This window comes from Octopus sinensis, linkage group LG20, assembly GCF_006345805.1.
Source record: "Octopus sinensis linkage group LG20, ASM634580v1, whole genome shotgun sequence".
NCBI classification, from domain to species: Eukaryota; Metazoa; Mollusca; class Cephalopoda; order Octopoda; family Octopodidae; genus Octopus; species Octopus sinensis.
In genome coordinates, this window is record NC_043016.1 from 26831130 (window position 1) to 26851521 (window position 20392).

A 20392-nucleotide genomic window follows, 5' to 3' on the forward strand; every position below is an offset into this window, starting at 1 on the left:
TATGCAGCATGGTAGTAAGGCATAGGTTTTGAAGGCAAAAGAGTTGAGAAGTTTAGAAAGAAATGAGACAAGCATGTCCAAGGCTGTGTAATGTTAGTATGTATGAACACGAACAGAGTACTACACACAGACACACACACACACATGCACACTCATCTTTTGGTCAAGGTGGCAGCAGTAGAAATTATCCTTTTATAAGGTCTAAAAGACAGGAAGGACAGCAGGGTAATATTCTCAAACTGGAGACCAGAATTAAATACTTTCAAGAGAAGACTGCACTAAAAGGAATACCTTTTGGTGCAGTCATATATGCATATGAATTTACCTCTCATATGCATATATTATTCCTCAACTACATGCTTCTGGGTTCAATTCTACTGCCTGGCACCTTAAGCAAGTGTCTTTTTTTATAGCCTCAGGCTGGACAAAGACTTGTGAGTGGGATCTATTAGAGGGAAACTGAAAGAAGCACATCGTGTGTGTGTGTGCTTTTGTGACTGTGTTTGCCCCCCAACCATGGCTTGACAACTGGTGTTGCTGTGTTTACACCCTTGTAATTTAGTAGTTCAGCAAAAGAGACAGCTAGAAGAAGCACCAGGTTTTAAAAAAAGTACTGGGGTCAATTCATTCATCTAAAATTTCAAGGTAGTGTCCCAGCATGGCCACAGTCCAATGACTGAAAGAAGATAAAAGGTGCATTGAATTATTTCCCTTGATTCAGTTTATTTCTAACCATGTCTGCTACCTAGATTATGAGCATATGTTGGTGTGCCTATGATAGCAAATATGTTTGAATGCTAAAAAGACCAGAAGTCTAGCCAAATTATTTCCCTTACCTCACACTATTCTTTTAATATTTCCTTGCATACGAAATATAACCTAGCTGTTAAGGAAATTTACAAAACAGATAAAAATTGACCACAAAAAGAAAATAAGGACATGAAACCTTGTGTATATATACTCATACACACATACATACACGTATATATACACACACATACACACACGTATATATACACACACATACACACACGTATATATACACACACACATACACACACGTATATATACACACACATACACACACGTATATATACACACACATACACACACGTATATATACACACACATACACACACGTATATATACACACACATACACACACGTATATATACACACACATACACACACGTATATATACACACACATACACACACGTATATATACACACACATACACACACGTATATATACACACACATACACACAAGTATATATACACACACATACACACAAGTATATATACACACATACACACAAGTATACATACACACACATACACACAAGTATATATACACACACATACACACAAGTATATATACACACACATACACACAAGTATATATACACACACATACACACAAGTATATATACACACACATACACACAAGTATATATACACACACATACACACAAGTATATATACACACACATACACACAAGTATATATACACACACATACACACACGTATATATACACACATACATACACGTATATATACACACACGCATATATACACACATACACACACGCATATATACACACATACACACACGTATATATATACACACACACACACACACGTGTATATATACACACACACACATGTGTATATATACACACACATACACACATGTGTATATATACACACACATACACACATGTGTATATATACACACACATACACACATGTGTATATATACACACACATACACACATGTATATATATACACACACATACACACGTATATATATACACACACATACACACGTATATATATACACACACATACACACGTATATATATACACACACATACACACGTATATATATACACACACATACACACATGTATATATATACACACACACACATACATGTATAGATAAACGTACACACACACATGTATAGATATACGTACACACACACACACACACAAACACATGTATAAACGTACATACACACAAGTTTAGATATGCATACACACACATGTTTAGATATGCATACATACATGCTGTAAGCTATAAGTGTTAACTTGCATTGAAACTTAGCCCACGAAGACACACCGATGACTATATATATATATATATATATATATATAATATATATATATATATACTAGCAGTATCGCCCGGCGTTGCTCGGGTTTGTAAGGGAAATAACTATATAAGCATTTTTAGAGAGTTACTTCCTTTATAGATGCCAATTCGGGCTTTCTTAGCCATTTCTGTTTTGGTGTCTTCAAGCCATGAAGTCGTTGTTCTAAAAGAACGCTGGTCTCCTTGACAACGCATTACGACGTGATTTCCTTAAACTCCCTTCCCCACAACTTCACGAGGGAGGGAAGAAGGGGGAGAAGCAAACACAGGTGCAGGTGTTTGAGCGTGGACGCCAACCCTGCCGCCATCGACACACGAAAAATTATGCATTAAAATGGAATAAAAAATGATGTTAAATTATTTTTAAAATCGTAGACTCATCGTAGACGCGCGCTAATAGCCAGACGGGCTCGATATTAATCACGACTATAAGATACCCGAATTTGGTTAAACTGCACCGCAAAATGTGGGAGGAGTTAGGAATCTAAATCGTAGGAGACAGACACTCACACAACTACAGTTTTATATATATACTAGCAGTATCGCCCGGCGTTGCTCGGGTTTGTAAGGGAAATAACCATATAAGCATTTTTAGAGAGTTACTTCCTTTATAGATGCCAATTCGGGCTTTCTTAGCCATTTCTGTTTTGGTGTCTTCAAGCCATGAAGTTGTTGTTCTAAAAGAACGCTGGTCTCCTTGACAACGCATTACGACGTTGATTTCCTTCCCCACAGCTTCACGAGGGAGGGAAGAAGGGGGAGAAGCAAACACAGGTGCAGGTGTTTGAGCGTGGACGCCAACTCCGCCGCCATCGACACACGAAAAATTATGAATTAAAATGGAATAAAAAATGATGTTAAATTATTTTTAAAATCGTAGACTCATCGTAGACGCGTGCTAATATCCAGACGGGCTCGATATTAATCACGACTATAAGATAGCTGAATTTGGTTAAACTGCACCGCAAAATGTGGGAGGAGTTAGGAATCTAAATCGTAGGAGACAGACACTCACACAACTACAGTTTTATATATATAGATATATATATATATATAAAGTATAAACAAACGAAAAAAATGTAGGTGTAGACTATCTTTGAAGGATTTCAGTTCTAACCTCTGATATATATATATATGTATTATATATATATAATCATCATCGTCGTCATTTAACGCCCGTTTCCCATGTTGGCATGGCATGGACGGTTTGACTGGGGACTGGTAAGCCAATATGCCTCTAAGCTTTGTGAGAAGATTTATAGATAGAAACTGAAAGAAGCTCATCATATATGAGCATGTGAGTGGGGTGTGCACAGCGGTGTGTGCATGTGTGCCACATAGACTTGGCATCATGCAATAACTGAAAAATTGATGTCACTGTCATACACACAATTTCTAGCCAGGGAGAAATATTACCATGTTCAGAAACAGGTGAGGGTCAATGACATGAATGGTATCCACCCTTAGAAAAGCTACATCAAGTAATTCCATCTGGTCTGCGTAAGCATAGAAAAGTGGATGTGAGTGTGATGATGATATGTGTGCGTACATATCTATACACACACACACACGCATACATGTCTACACATGCATACATACATACACACATATATAGATATATGTGGTCTGATCAATACGCTTCCAGACTGTTGCCATAGTAACGAAGCTAAAGCACATAGAGTGAAGCTACTTGGCACAGATTGACCTTGAACTCTGGTGTGCATGCGTACTACGTTTTAACATTCTAGCTCACTTCTGATGTTTACCATGACAGAGGAAGTTGAGCAGAGAATCTGCATCAAATTTTGTCTAAAGCTTGGTGATGCGTGCTCAGAGGCTTATGCAAAGGATTCAAAAAGTTTTCATCATTCTTAACACAATAAAGGAGATCTTGTGCAACTGAAACCTGAGTGTCTTCTTGGTCAGCTGAAAGCAGTTTTGGCACAAACTTGGCAGACAACGGTCTCATACCCAAATCTTCAGTGATAATAGACTAAATTGAACTGTAACTGATCTGCATACCCTCTAATAATTCACTTATGGTGATTTGAGGATTTTCCCTTACAGCTGCATGTACATTGATGCTTTTCTCAGTTCTGCTGGTTGTAGGTATCCCAGAATGTTCATCAATACTGACATTTTTCAGCCATTACGAAAACGGCCGAACCATTCGTACAATTGTGTGTGGCCTATATACTCCTCTCAATACACTTTCTGCAACTTTGCATAGGCCTGTGAGCAGGTATTGGCAAAACAACTTTCTCTGTCATAGTCAATGTCACAATCACACATTACACATCTTCCTTCTAAGTACTGCTATAAACAGTGGAAATGAAATACAATGTTCAAAACTTAGGGCGCATACACAGCAGCATACAAGTTCAATCTTTGCCAAGCAGCTTCACACTGCATGCTTTACCTTCATTACTATGGCAACAGTCTCGATACTTATTGATCAGACATCGTATTGATCAGACACATACATATATATGAATACACATGCACACACATGTATGAATACACATGCACATACACGTATGAATACACATGCACACACACGTATGAATATACATGCACACACATGTATGAATATACATGCACACACACGCATGTATGAATGTACATGCACACACATGTATGAATATACATGCACACACACGCATGTATGAATGTACATGCACACACATGTATGAATGTACATGCACACATGTATGAATACATATGTGTATGTATACATATATATAGACATATATAACTATACACACATACATATATATGCATACACATATACATGCAAGCATATGAACATATAGATACACGCAGACATGTATATATATATATATACATACACAGACATGTATATATACATATATATACATACACAGACATGTATATATACATATATATACATAGACATGTATAAATATATATATATATATATACATACGTGTATATACACACATACACACATGTATATATACATATTACACACATACATACACATATATACATACATATATATGCACACATATATACACACACATATATATACATGCATATATATGCATACATATATACACACATATACATACATACACATATGCAAATTCACATACATGCATACACATATGCAAATTCACATACATGCATACACATATATATATATATATATATATATACATACACGTACATACATATATACACATACATACATACATATACACACATACATACACACACACATATATGCGCATATAAATATATATGCATATATATATGTGCCCACACACACACGTGCACACACACACACACATATGTGCACCCACACACCCACACACGTGCACACACACATGTGCACAGACACATGCACACACACACACACACACACATATATATATATATGTGTGTGTGTGTGAGAACAAAGTGTATGTACGCTGCCATGTATATAAAATAAAATACAAAATGGGACAAGAACGCAAAACATCTGGACAACTAGGTGATACAAAAAGGGACAACAAAACATCCAGATAACCGATACAAAAAGAAAACATGAACGGGTCATTCGAAGCCTTTTATCTTCAGTCAAGAACCGGATCATCCTTGCAATTTCAGTTGATTAAGTGTGTATAAGTATGTGTATATATATATATATATATATGTGTGTGTGTGTATATATATATGCATATGTTTTCTCTGTCCCTTTCTGTAGAAGAGCGTAGGCTCAAAACGTAAAGGACTTTTTCTATTCCTGAGCGTTATACTAATACATCTATTTGTTTTGTACACCACCTGTCTTCGTCTTTTTTTCTTTTTTTTCATAAACTCTCCCTATATATATATATATATATATATATATATATATATATATATATATATATAACAATATTAATAAGGATTACCTTTAATTCTTTAATTATATATTACACATTTCAAATGCACCAATTATTTGAAGCAGTGTTGGAACTCTTGCAAAGTGATGCCTTTTAACATCTCCATTGGTTTTTTTCTTCACCTCTGCCACACTTCCACATCTGCAAATTCTATAGTACCAGCTTTCATGACCTTTGAAAAAGGTCCAGATAAACTTCCAACTGTTCTTTCAGTTCACGTCACACATTCAGTAGTGATTGCCTTTGATCTTTTGTAAGCAAGCGAGGCACAAATTTCGCTGCAACTTTTTCATTCACTTGCTCAAAATTTGTTGGCAGGAGCTTCAGGATACACCAGTCATATCAACAAGTTTCTCAATTGTTTGGTGATGGTCCTCTAAAATCAGTTCATCAGTTTTCATCATGTTTCCATTTGTTCGGGAGGTTGACAGTCATCCTGAATGAGATTGGCCTTCAAGCAACAAGTGACCATTCCTAAAGCATGGAAATCATTTGTAACTCGTATTTGCTCATTGCAGCATCCGAGTAAGTTGCTTGAAGCATGTCAACTGTTTCAGTCACTGTTTTCCCCAGCAGGTAAGTCTCTATTCTCATACATTTCAGCCTCATCCACTAGACAACCACTTTTGCAATAGCCACCAGACAAAGAAAAACTCCCTGACTGTCCTGGTTAAAGAATAGTGATGGGGTAATCATCACTATGAACTCAGCTAATAAACATCCATCCCACTCCAATAGCAGCATTGACTCCAAAAGTCAGCAATGCCAAGACATTGAACCAGTGTATACAGAATGGTTTTGTCTCTGCATTCATCTTGGACAAGCCTGTCTGACAGTACAGCCATGCCTGTAGAGTTTATTTCAAACTGATAGTGAACTGCCTCTGTAGCACTGCCAACTTCTAGAAAATATCTATGGTAGTCTCTAACTAGAAGGTCCTCTGGAACAGACTAGCCTGTTCATTTTTTTTGGCATTCAGTTTCCCTGAGAATGAATGTCAGACTTACCTGCAACTAATCCTCTATATATTGCTAGTGCAATGCCAACCAATCCCCTTACCTGACTAGTAGAGGGCTGTGAGCATCTGATAACATTATAGGTACCAGACACCATGTCATGTTTCTACCATTTTTTTGTATTTTGCCACGAAGAGCCATTCTCATCACTAGCATGCCTTTACAAATCACTTCTTCAAGGTTGTAAATTAATTCTTCCTCTAATCAATTGTTTTCCTATTACTAGCTCTTTGCTAAATGCTATTAATTCTACTTTAATTGCTTTCTTCAGGGTGACCTAAAACTAGCTGTTGACAATTGCTTCTGTCAACTGCCACTTAACTAGTTCACTAATCCAGTCTCTGTAGCCTTTGCATGCCAGTAAGGATGCATTCAATTTCCAGTAACCAGGTCTCTAAACAGTAATGTGCCAGCGTTAGTATTTGATCTTCTTCGAGGGATCAAATGCTCATTTCATCTGCAGGGAAGTTGATGGCCTCAGCTTTTGGGGTGCAAAAGGGATTGTGTTTATTGACTATTTTCAAAAGGAACACACCATCAATGGAGCATATTTACTAAGACATTTATGAAAGGCTATCAAGACCAAACATCCAGGAAAACTGACAAAAGGGGTTTTGTTTCATCAAAGCAATGCTCCAGCACACAAGTCCTTGCTTTCAATGGCTGCTGTGAAGTGTTTTGTAGAAGAAAACAAAAACATTCTAACTCTAATTACCAATGTTGCTATGTTTAAGCTGACTGGTAAATTGAAGTAAATGATACATTTTGTTTTATGGTTCATTTGTAAGGCTTCAGGTATATAGGTCTTCATTACAGAATAGTGCTGATTTGTTGAATAATATTTTGTCAGATGACATCGTATTCTCCAACATTATGTTGCTGACTAGGTTCTTTATTAGTGCTCTTTATTTCGAAAGCAAATAGTTCTACCATTTGTATGTAGATAGTGATAGCTCAGCTTTTTGTAAGGATAATATTTTCCTGTGTTTAGACTTGGTGACTTCAGTCAGAAATAAAAATTTATCAAAGGTCATAAGTTCAGCAAAACAGGATATACATCATATAACCAACAGGCAGATACAGAACAACTACTGAACCAACAAAGGGACAAGTGATAAATAACTAGCTAAACATGACAAAGTTTAGAAAAACAGGATGGGGTGTGGTTGGTTATGCAACAGACAAGCAATGACAAAACTGAATTGGGCAATTGCAAATGATACATAAATAAACAACCCCAGAAAAAGTAGGATTGGTGAACAATCCCAAAACAAAAATCATATAGAGTCACATGAGAACAAAGTTGGCTAATGAGAAAATACAACCAAAGAATTAGCATATAAAAGCAATATCAACTAGAGACATCATTTTAATATTAGAAATCAACGAATGAAAACAACAGCCAGAGATAAAAGCATGAACCTACTCCAATACATATAACACTAGCCCAGATATCACACAAGATAGTTCTTGCCTGAAGATTGCAGTGAGTAGCAACCAATCTTGAATTGCAAGAAAACAGAATTAAGTTTAAACTACAGGCACACACTACACGCTTGCTTATGGGGGCCCATAGAACTTGATGTTGCCCATTTTCTCTTTCAATTCTGATCTTTAAATGTTTGTACTATCTAAAGATCAGTAGCAATACACAACTAACTGAAGAATCATGATTGCTACTACCAATGTTACACCTACTGTATGCCTGCATGAATGAAGAACTGACATAAGTGGCAGTATTTCATTGTTGCAGATGTGTATTATATCCAAACAACCACAATGAAAATCTCTGTGATCCAAGATTCATGATCCCTGACACTTACACAACGAAGCTTTACAATAGTGCCAGAAATATTTCCTAGCACTACTAACTTTGATGTGAAGGGGATCCAAGAAGACTTAACTTCTCTTGGCAGCTGCAAGAAGCTAGCAGAAATTCAGTCAAAATCACCTTAAGGCTGACATACACAGCTTGTTTTTCTTTTAGAATGTACTCTCCTAGTCCACATATTCCAGGATTCATTCTAAAGACAACAGGGTAGCACAGACAGGTCACTCCCATGACACCTAAGGATCTTTATCTACCCCTATTACTGTGACAGATGTTCTGGTAAAAACTAAGAGGTTATCCTTTATAAAGTGGTTTCACAACAGCAACACTCATGCTTGACCAACTTACTGGTAATGGAAGAATTGGTGACGCGCATCCTCGATGATAGTGATGCTGTTGACATCGTTTTATTGGACTTTGCCAAAGCTTTTGACTCGGTAAACCACCGCCTATTACTTGTCAAGCTTCAAGCATATAGTTTCCATCCGGATATTGTACGATGGGTTGGTGCATTCCTCTCAGATCTTTCCTTCCAAGTCCAAGTTAATGGTTCGCGGTCCAACGTCTCCAGTGCGAGCAGTGGCGTGCCTCAAGGTTCAGTGCTTGGGCCCTTATTGTTCTTAGTCTTCATTAATGACTTGCCCGACGACCTCACGCAACACACCCTTCTATTTGCCGATGATGTCAAACTGGTCGCTCCTCGCGGTGATATAGAGGATCTTCGTCGATGCCTCCACCAAATTTGGAGGTGGTCTAACGAATGGGACCTGTGTCTGAACGTGTCAAAGTGCTGTTATCTGCCTGTTAGCTCTCCTCCTGCAACTCAACTTGATTTCGAGCCGGGTCGTCTGCTGCTGGAGAGGACCGATCAAGTAAAGGACCTGGGTATCTTGGTGGATTCCTCCTTTTCACCTTTGACCCAGTACGTCCATGCTGCCAACAAAGCATGCGGAATTCTGTTCTTGATTCGACGGTCATTCGCAATGCTCACAGCAGCCATATTCCTACCGCTCTATGTCACGCTGGTGAGACCCATATTGGAGTACGGGATTCAAGCCTCTTCTCCTTATCTCCTCAAAGACATGCAGCATCTCGAAAGAGTCCAGAAGCTGGCTAGCCGCATGGTTCATGGTCTCAAGAATTTGTCTTATGAAGAAGGGCTGAAGACACTCAACCTTTATTCTCTAGAAAAACGCCGCCGCCGTGGTGATCTCATTCTCGCTCACAACATCATAAGCGGAAAGTGTAACCTCTCGAAAGAGCTGTTCTTCACTCCTGCTCCAGAGCGTCGGCTGCGGGGTCATTCCGAAAAGCTCTATCTGCGACGATTTCATCTCAATCGAATGAGAGGGGCTTTCTCCGTCCGGGTTGCGGATCCATGGAACAAGCTGCCAGACGAGATGGTGAAGATGCCGACGACCGCTTTGTTCAAAGTCTCCCTTGACCTCAAGTGGCCTGAACTCTTTACATGAACACCACCCTGTACATAACTCCATGTCCCCCTACATGGCCTTGCCTTTTGCTTTTTGAGCCAAAAAATTAACTAATTAACTAAACTAAAACACCTCAATGACTAGTATGTCCCTGTGTGTGTATCCATCCAAATATCCATCCAACTCATATCAGCATAAAAAATAGATGTTAAATAATGATGGTGATATATACAGGGTGTTTGAGCTAAATCTGGCAAGTTTTTATGCTTCCTTTTTCCGGGAAGTACTAATGAGCAGTCAATGGTGTTGGAATGCATGAAGATTAAATTTGTAGTTGAGAAAATGTTAACTGACATGGATGACTGGAAGTCATCTCAATATTGGATAAGAGTTACCTATATCATGATGATTTGTATTGGGTATCAAAATGCCAACATCATGACTATGGCTCAGTGATATGTGAAGAATATAAGACACAACATGGACAGCTACAATGGAGACTGAGAATCTCTAGCCAGCAAGAATGGATAAGGCAGGCATTCTGACTGCGTCTGCATGGTGAAATTCATCCCCATATATTTGAAGAGGGCTTTAGGCTCAATTCAGATATCTATGTAAAGCTGCTGGAGACTGTGCTCAGTCTCTGGCTAGAGAGGGTTGCTGCTGGAAGGCCATATATGTGATAGCAAGATTCAGCTCTTTGACATACCTCTGGAAAAGTCAGAAGTTGTTGCCATTGAATTTCTATGACTTCACCAGCCCCAATTTCTAGCCTTTCAATTCCCCATAGATTACTGTGTGTGGTGTGGTTGAGAAAGACATGAACTGCTCTGCCTGTAATGACAAAGCTGAGCTGGTAGCCAAGATCAAGGAAGTGTTTGAAGATCTTCCGAGGGACAGTGAAGAATGCATGCACCAGGTTCCAGAGCTATTTTGAGACCATGATGGAAGCTGGGGATAACTAATTTTAATAAACTGTTATCTCCCAGCCATAATCTAGTTGATAGTTTTACAACTTTTAAAAAATATTTTAATTTTCAGATGAGATGTTGCATTTTGTTTTCCTTTAATGCAAATTGCCAATTTTAGCTCAGAAACCCTGTATATAGAAGCACAGTTACAACTGTGTGGTTGAGAAGTTTGTTTTTCAACCACATGGTTTTGTGTTTCATCCTTCTATGTGGCACTTTGGACAAGTGTCTTCTACTGTAGCTCCAGGCTGACTGATGCCTTGTATTTGCTTGACAGAAATAGAAACAGAAAAAAACAATAAAAGAAAGTATAAATGTGTGCGTGTTTATGCATGTGAATGTGTGTCTTCTGGTCTTGACATTATGCAATAGTTACAAAGGAGCCTCAGCATCACACAAGCAGTTTTATTTCATTCCAATCTACCATGAAAACATATCTAGCTATGAGGAAATATTACTTCGCTTGTTGAATGGGCAAGTGTTGTCAACAGGACATCTGGCTGTAAAAGAAATCTGCCTCAGTTCCATCTGATCAATGCAAGCATGGAAAAGTGGATGATAAAAAATGCACACTGGTGCATATTAGGGACAAAATATCTGAGTTTCTGAATCTATATTAGATTGAAAAATTCAGAATATGAACATTCTCCATATTTGGAATACTGATATATAAGAAGCTGTAAAATGCTTATGTATGATGTATGTAAGAAATCTCTACAAAATACTAAAAGTGTATGGGTGTATGGAAGAAAATGACTAAAGACTACATGGTGCTTTTCAGCATATTTCAGGGAAATGAAGTCCCACTACAGCCAACAATTGTAAAGCTAATTCAATTAATGCTTTGCTTGAAATGCATTATAATAGCTTACTTTGATTCTTCTTACATTGCATGTCTTGAAAATAACTAGTGACATCTAGAGAGAAAGCCAAAGACAGAATGAGGAGTGACTGGAATTGTGAAGGCTACTTGTTTTCTCAACAATAGGTCATTAAATCATTCATTAAAAACAGAAAATATTTACTGACCAGTGCACTATAAGAAATTGTATAGGTATATCACAATATGTTACTGTAATTATATATCTGACATATGTATAGTAATAATAAGATTTAGAAATATTTTCCACACATAATTCATTTCACATACACTTAATTAGTAAAATCAGGATATATCTAGGGTAGCTTATATCACTCATATATACATATCTTTAACAAAGTATAAAGACATTAGTCTTCAATACACAGGATGTAGTTTCCTTTATATCTATTCATTTACTCATGTTTCTGACAGAGCTAATCTCAAAATAAATTTCTTTCTTCTATTGCAATAGAAATATTTCCAATTGAAAATGGAATATAAGAGAACCATACCAACAAAGATTTGCTGTTACCAGGCAACATATACTTTTGTTATTTACAGTGAATTAAACTTGAGCAACAATTAACCTAGCCTCTTTCTCTTTCTCACTCAAATTATATACCCTATATTTGTTAGGTATAATGGCAACAAACTGCTTAGAGTGAGACTATATTTATCTTGTAGACATACTATAGCATTTTTTATTATGTATGTAGATATTTAACAATGGGTTAACGTGCCAGACACAAAAGATTTACATCATAGATTCAAATTTCACTAAAAGTATTACACTGACTTTGCTTCAATTCACATAGCATCAGTTTTTCATATTAAAATGATCCACATTCTCATTATTGGTTCCCCCACTCCTTTTAACAAGCTGGTTTGCATGGAATAGTTTTTACAAATAAAAGTGTTTGCATTTTGTAAAAGGAATTGTTTTACAACCAAGTATCTTCCCTACTTATTGAAATCAACGATGGAGTTGATTACAATCCTTTCTCAGCACAATCTCATGGAAGTAAGTACATTCAAGCATTTGCGGAATATACATAAGAAAATTTCAATAAAAATGGGTAGAAAGCAAAAGAGCAAAAAAAAAGCATATATCCATCTTTCTCTCTCTCTAATATGTGCGTGCGTGTGTGTATGTAGGGTTGGTTACACAATTTTGTACATATCATGAAATGTGAATTAAATATCAAGCCTTAAAATATATTCTTATTTAAATATGTAAAGAGCTAATACATTTATGTCTCGATTGTAAGTATTGGCATTGAATGATGGGTATGCACAAAAATAAAGCAAGCTCTTTAAGTTAATATTCTTTTGAATACATTCAGTACATCAAGATATATTCTTTGAATAATCATAGTTTAATAATAATAACTGGGAAGAACTATGGTTAGTCCAAAAATACAGAATTATTGTTTATTTAATATTTAAGCTACTGTACATATCAATTTTTTCAATCATGTATTAAGAAAATAGATATATAATTGATTACCATCAGAGAAGAAAAATGTAAAAATATTAATCTTTATTTATCATCAAGAAACAAAGACAATGTCATAACTATTGCACAGTGAAAAAATTAATTTAGTTTAAGCCCTGTAACTTCGCAAAGTCAGTTCAACTGAATGCATTTTAGTTCCTGTGAGAATCCTTAGCTGAAACAAAACATGAAGTCAATATTTTACAATTGATAATTCTGTTATGACTGTAACAAGGTGCAGGTGATTGAAGCTGAGTGTTTTGACAAGATATGTCAGGTCACATCATTTTGAATGAACTTTTAGGTTGAAAAAACAGCCTATATCCCTGAATATATTATATTCTCATAGGAACATGCAGGTTTACTAAAAAACAGGTCAGAACTCTTGATGGACAAAACCTACAAACCTGAAAGCTCTAAAGAAATCCCATGTCTATATCCTATAAACACATCAAATAAGCTGTAGCCATAATACAACCACTTTCATGATCTGTCATTAATTTAATTTATTCCTTTTGATGGTCAACTAAGATATTCTAATTAGGAAATAGTTCTTAATATAAAGTAATTAGTATTGCAAAGCACCTAGTTTATAATATGAAAGAAAGCCAATTACTGTTTTTGTTAGATTTTAATTTGTAAAAATTTATTAAAAAAGAAGCTTGGTATTTACTAATTTTAATACAAGGCACTTACCTCTATACAATTATTACAAACACTACAATGAGAGCACCTGGGTGGCCTGTAAAACTGACATGTGGTACACCATTTCATTCGCATAGTAATACCTTTAATTTCGACATTTTTGTACAGTGGAGCTCTGAAGTCATCATCCCGAAACTCATCTTCATGAGCTGTCAAGGAAAAGTAAAAAATATTCAGTTAGTATTATTTATATTAATATAAAAAAACATTCAGTTAGTATTATTATTAATAATGTTAACTGAATAAAAATATTCAGTTGGTATTATTAATTAAATTACACACATTATGTTACAAAACTAAAACATCTCCATCATAAAAGGATGCATTAGGAAAATCGGTTTCATTAAAAAACCATTTTTCTTTTAAAATTCAAGCATGGATATAATTATATTCATTTTAAGTCATAAGAATTTATAACAAACTCAAAAACTATGAATTAATTACATGCAACTAAAAACAGAATAAGAATAGCCAGTGCAAGTAATATCTTTTCATAGAAATATACAAAAAAAAAAAAACTCTTCCCAACCAATTGGTACCTTCTGAACTATTGACATGCAACTTTCATTGCAATCTTACTATAACTATAGTTAGCATTATCGACAACTGTTGTTAATCACCTCTTTAAGTACATTTACATTAATTCAGTACAAGCTTCTAATTACATTTGTCTTTACTTACAGAGTAAGGTCATTGTACTTAAAACTATTTGACTATATTATTTATGTACTATTTCTTCTTTAGGACAAGGTTACAGGTATATACAAAACAAAATTAAGATCTTATCTTGTGATAGTAATGCAACAAAAATTTAGCACCCCATCACCACCACCTATTCCAAAGTTATGTGGTCCAGAGATGGATAATTGAAAATTCTAATTATGTTCTATTTACTAATTTTTTTTATCCCTATTTTGTACACATGCAATATCTGTACAGCAGGACTGCTTACATATCCACTAAGACAGAAGTCAAAACATGAGTATTCAAACAAATAGACTATATTTTTTCTTTTAAAACTCCATGTTTGAGGTTAGACAAAAAATTTTTCTAAAACACTGTCATAAATGATTTCTTTTGAACAGACATAAAAGCAAATTTATAGAAGAGGAAGCACTATCATTATCATAAATTTATGTTGATTGTTTCAACAGGATTCTACCACTCTGTTAACTCATCTGTAAGGGCCAACATACTTAAATCTGACTAAATCACTTCACATATCTTCTGGCTAAATTCTATATCAGTGGTTCCCAACCTTTTCAATACCAAGGACCCCTTTTATTTAAATGAGTTTTCTGATGGACTCCAAGATATTGAAAGGTTTGTCAGCTTAACATGTTCATGGACCCCCAGTACTACTTTGCAGACTACCAAGGGTCTGCAGACCATGTGTTGGGTACCACTGTTATATATAATGAATTCTTACTGCAGGAACTTAATTAAATTGGGATATTGTTGCTGGCTAATGCAAAAAAACAAATTTTTAGACAAACTGAATATTATATATGTGTGTGTGTTATATTTGGGGATGGTATTACTTTTACCAATTAACATTTCAGCTTTATTATTATTTTTATTTTAGTGTTATTTACCTGAAATCTTTTATTACACATTCTGTGACCACTTCAGTGACTTTCCATCCCACGTTGGGTGGAGAGTCGCTGAAAGTATTAGGATGTGTCACAAAATGTGAAAGATTTCAGACAAAGGACACTCAAATAAAAATAAAGCTGAAGTGAAGAACATGTATATAGTGCATGTGGTTAATTACCAAAAATATGACCATCCCCAAATAAGACAATATCTGTTTCAACACAAGATTTTACATCAGGAATCTTGCAAAGCAAATATATATATCATCATTTAACATCTACTTTCGATGCTGGCATGGGTTGGATGATTTGACTGAGGAGTGACAATCTGAGAGGCTGCACTAGGCTCCAATCTGATTGGGCAAGGTTTCTACAGGCAAATGCCCATCCTAATACCAACCAAGAGTGTAGTGGGTGCTTTTTACATGCCACTGGCACAGGAGCCAGTCAGGCGACATTGGACCATGCTCGAATGGTGCTTTTTATGAGCACTGGAGCAGGTGCCAGTCAGGTGGCACTGGCATCATATATATATATATATATATATATATATATATATATATATATAGGTACAAAAAATTCAGGGTGAATACTTGATAACTGTAAGCACCTGTATATGCCAGCTAGTGGTGTAGGTGGTAGGATATATGTATCAAAAGAAAAACAGGACGCAAAGGATTTTGCGGTACATATGTTTCGCGCTTTATTGAACAACTTATATCAATGCATAATTAATATAACAGGTAGTTCAAAAGCCTTCTTCAGCCGCGTACAATTACCACACCAAAGACATGTATCACATTATAGCAGGTTTGAGAAAAAGTTTGGGAAAAGACTGAGTTTCATTGGGAAAGTAAATCCTCATAGGCGTATATGGCATTGTGAGACACCAAAACAAAACGTCCATATTGTTTTTTCCCCTCGATATATATATATATATATATCACCTTGACCTTGACCGACCAGTCCATCAGGCGTCCATTTGACACCACTGGTCACAGCACGCTGTCCACTCCTCTCTGGATCGCGCCTTTCTCATCCACGTGATCCCAATCGTCCTCCTGAAATCGTAACTCCACCGTCGTGGAGGTCTTCCGGGTGGTCTTTTCTGCTCGCGCACGTACCACTCGACAACTGCGTGCGTCCACCGATTACCGGTGAGCCGGGTGACGTGTCCAGCCCATCTATACTTGCTGCGTGTATACTCTGCGATGACATCTCTCACGCCGGACTTCTTTCTGATGATCTCACTACTTATGTGCTCTCTCAATGAGATACCAAGCATTGACCTTTCCATGGCTCTTTGAGCCATTACCAGTCTTTGCTCTTCTCTCTTTGTGGTAGCCCATATTTCTCTACCATATAACATTGCAGGCAGAACTGCACTGTTAATGAGGTTGGCATGGGTGGTCCTGTCCAACCTTCCCTTGAGCACATCTCTTATGCCATTGAACGCCTCCCATCTGGCCCTTACTCTCCGTGAGATCTCCTTTTCGATATCTCGGCACATATTTACTTCCTGTCCCAGGTAGACATATTCCCTCACCTCCTCTATTTCATCACTGCCGATCACCATTTGACCTGTTGGTACGTTGTCTGACTGCATGAACTTTGTTTTCATGCGGTTCATCTTGAGACCTACTGCAGAGCTTTTGATGCCGAGCATGGTCTGAAGTTGATACATGTTTTCTGCGATGAGTACGATGTCGTCAGCGAAACAGAGGTGGGTGAGGAGCTCGCCATTGATGTTGACACCACCTTGCCAGTCGATGCCTCTGATGATCTGTTCGAGACATGCAGTGAAAAGTTTTGGGGAGATTGTATCTCCTTGCTTCACTCCCTTCTCGTCCGGCACTCGTATGGGTGATGACAGTAGAGCTATGTCGGTGGTGCATCCAGAATTTGCCTCTCTGAGCAGATGCACATATTGCGCTTCGATTCCTTGCCTCTGCAGCGAGTTCAGCACTGCGTTGGTTTCAACGCTATCGAAGGCCTTCTTATAAGGGCGACAGAGAAGATCTAAAGAACTACCGACCCATATGCCTGCTGTCTCACGTGTACAAGCTGTTCACGAAGATAATTCTGAACAGGTTGTGACGTCGTCTCGACAAACAACAACCAAGGGAACAAGCAGGCTTCCGGAAGAACTACAGCACGATGGACCATATATTTACTCTAACGCAACTGCTTGAGCAAGCAAATGAGTACAAGCTGCCTCTTTGTGTTGCGTTTATAGATTATAGATTATGAGAAGGCCTTCGATATATATATATATATATATATAATTCTTTAGGAAGTTTGAAAATATGAAAAAAATTAATGTTTTTCTCAGAAGTTACAATGGTCAAGTGAATATGATAATTTTTTTAATCATGCAGTCTTGTATCTTATCAAAAGATACATGTGGTCATGTATCTTATTAAAATATTGCAATGTTTCAAAGCCCCCCGGAAGATGTCCACAAATGATGCAATACAATAGCAATCAGCATATTCAATTTTGAATTTGTCTGAACATGTTAGAGTGAATAAATACATTATTGTTTGGATTTCTGATGTTTAGCATTGCACTGCATGAAGTATTACCAATCTAGCATATATCAGTAAATAATTTGTTTGTTGATTTCTATAAACAAGAGTCAGTATTCTTGTTAGACATACTGGTCCAGAGGTAGCCTTGAGTGAAGATATCCTCAATAAGATTGAACCACTGTTGTGTCTCAAAGCTCCCTTACACCAATGAATTGTGTATGTTATGAACACTCAAGAAGTTCTCCAATGACAAACTACAACAACAATCAACATATTCATGTTCAAATCCACCAGAATGTATTGAAAATTTTCCTGGCAGCAGAGCTGATTATGAATAGAGAAAGAATGCTTCTGAGCAATGTGAACAGACTGAAATATGGCACGTAATATAATTTACAGGACTGAATTCTCTTATATATATATATATATATATATATATTTCAATATATTAAATAAATATTACAGGTTTAAATTCATGTGGGTTCCACTTTAAATGCTTGTATGCCAACACAAAAGTTTGCTCTTACATCAATGCGTCTGCAGCTCAGGAACAACAAACATTCATACACAATCAAGCATTTGTTACTTACATTGCACAAGACATGATTTGTGTGTGTGTGTGAATGTGTGTGTTTTCATGCAAAGTTATAGATAAATCGAAGGGTCACTCAGTACTTTTAGAGTACATATTTATTGATTTTCAAAGAGTGACACTGACTTTGAAGTTCTGGATTACTGGCTGTCATCAGGCTGTAATGCATTTTGTTCATTGTCTTAATATTTCTTTCATTCTATTGTCATAATGATTTCTATGAATATTGTGGCTGTAATTATTAAATATAATGATACAATGCCACAAATATTTTAGGGAAGAGGTAAAATCAATTTAATGTATCCTTGAATAATGTAAAGCAAAAGCAACATTAACTGGATTTGAACTGAGAATGTAGATAACTATATGCCCATTTTGTCTGGCATGACTAACATAGCAGTTCACTTACATGAATAAATAACATTACCTAAGTACTCTTTATATACCATCTGCAGCAATTTAAACAATTATCCAAATTTGCAGAACTGTCCAATCAATACTGTATAAAATTGTTGTAAAATGTAGAAAATCTTATCATATACACATTAAATATACATAATTTTTATTAAGATTTATGAAATAAGATTTGATACATGTTGCTATAGAATTAGAACAACAAAGTAAATCTAACCGGCTTCCTGAAGTTCATACTATCACAAGTCTGTTGTTACCATAGAAATATTGAAAGCCATGTGTGTACATCTAACCCTGACAGCTTTTAAGTAGCAAAAGTGGTCTTAATGACATCCCCAAGGACAAACTACTATGTTACAGACTAATAAAAAATAGAAATTGCAAAAGAAATAGAGCCATTACATGGATCTTATATGTGTTAATCTTCAATTAGTTCTGCCTAAAATAATCAATGAATGCCTCCCTCCTATATTATTAATAGGAGAGAGGCAAAAGCAAACATCTCTTTTTAACTACTTTTCATAATATTCTACATTTTTTCAATCCTATATTCAGCTATTTATATTAAGTTAAGCAGGTTTGAGTCACATTAATATTACCTAATACGAAAACAAAAAAACTCTTTATTCCATAACATTTACAGAGGGAACATCAGAATTTTTCTTCTTGTATTTTATTTTTGGTTTATATTTCAACCATTTAATCATTTTAACAGACTTCACATTGAAATGTTATCTTGAAATAAAAAAAAAAGAAAGAAAAAACGAACCCAAATAAACTGGCTATATATAGCAACATATAATGCTAAGCTTTAGTAATTTTTTTTGTTTTGTTTTGTACTGCGACAACTACTTTTTAATTTTTAATCCAACTTAAAGCTAACTGTCATGGAACATTG

General features: G+C 36.1%; 1 protein-coding gene across 1 annotated transcript in view; it reads right to left on the bottom strand.

Moving 5' to 3' along the window:
* LOC115222451 (palmitoyltransferase ZDHHC5) overlaps positions 1-20392 on the bottom strand; it is a 150420-nt gene that overhangs the window by 85590 nt on the left and 44438 nt on the right. Inside the window, exon 3 of the mRNA XM_029792644.2 lies at positions 14354-14511. Within this exon, the coding sequence (XP_029648504.2) occupies positions 14354-14511 (158 nt within the window). The remainder of the gene's footprint in view (positions 1-14353; positions 14512-20392) is intronic.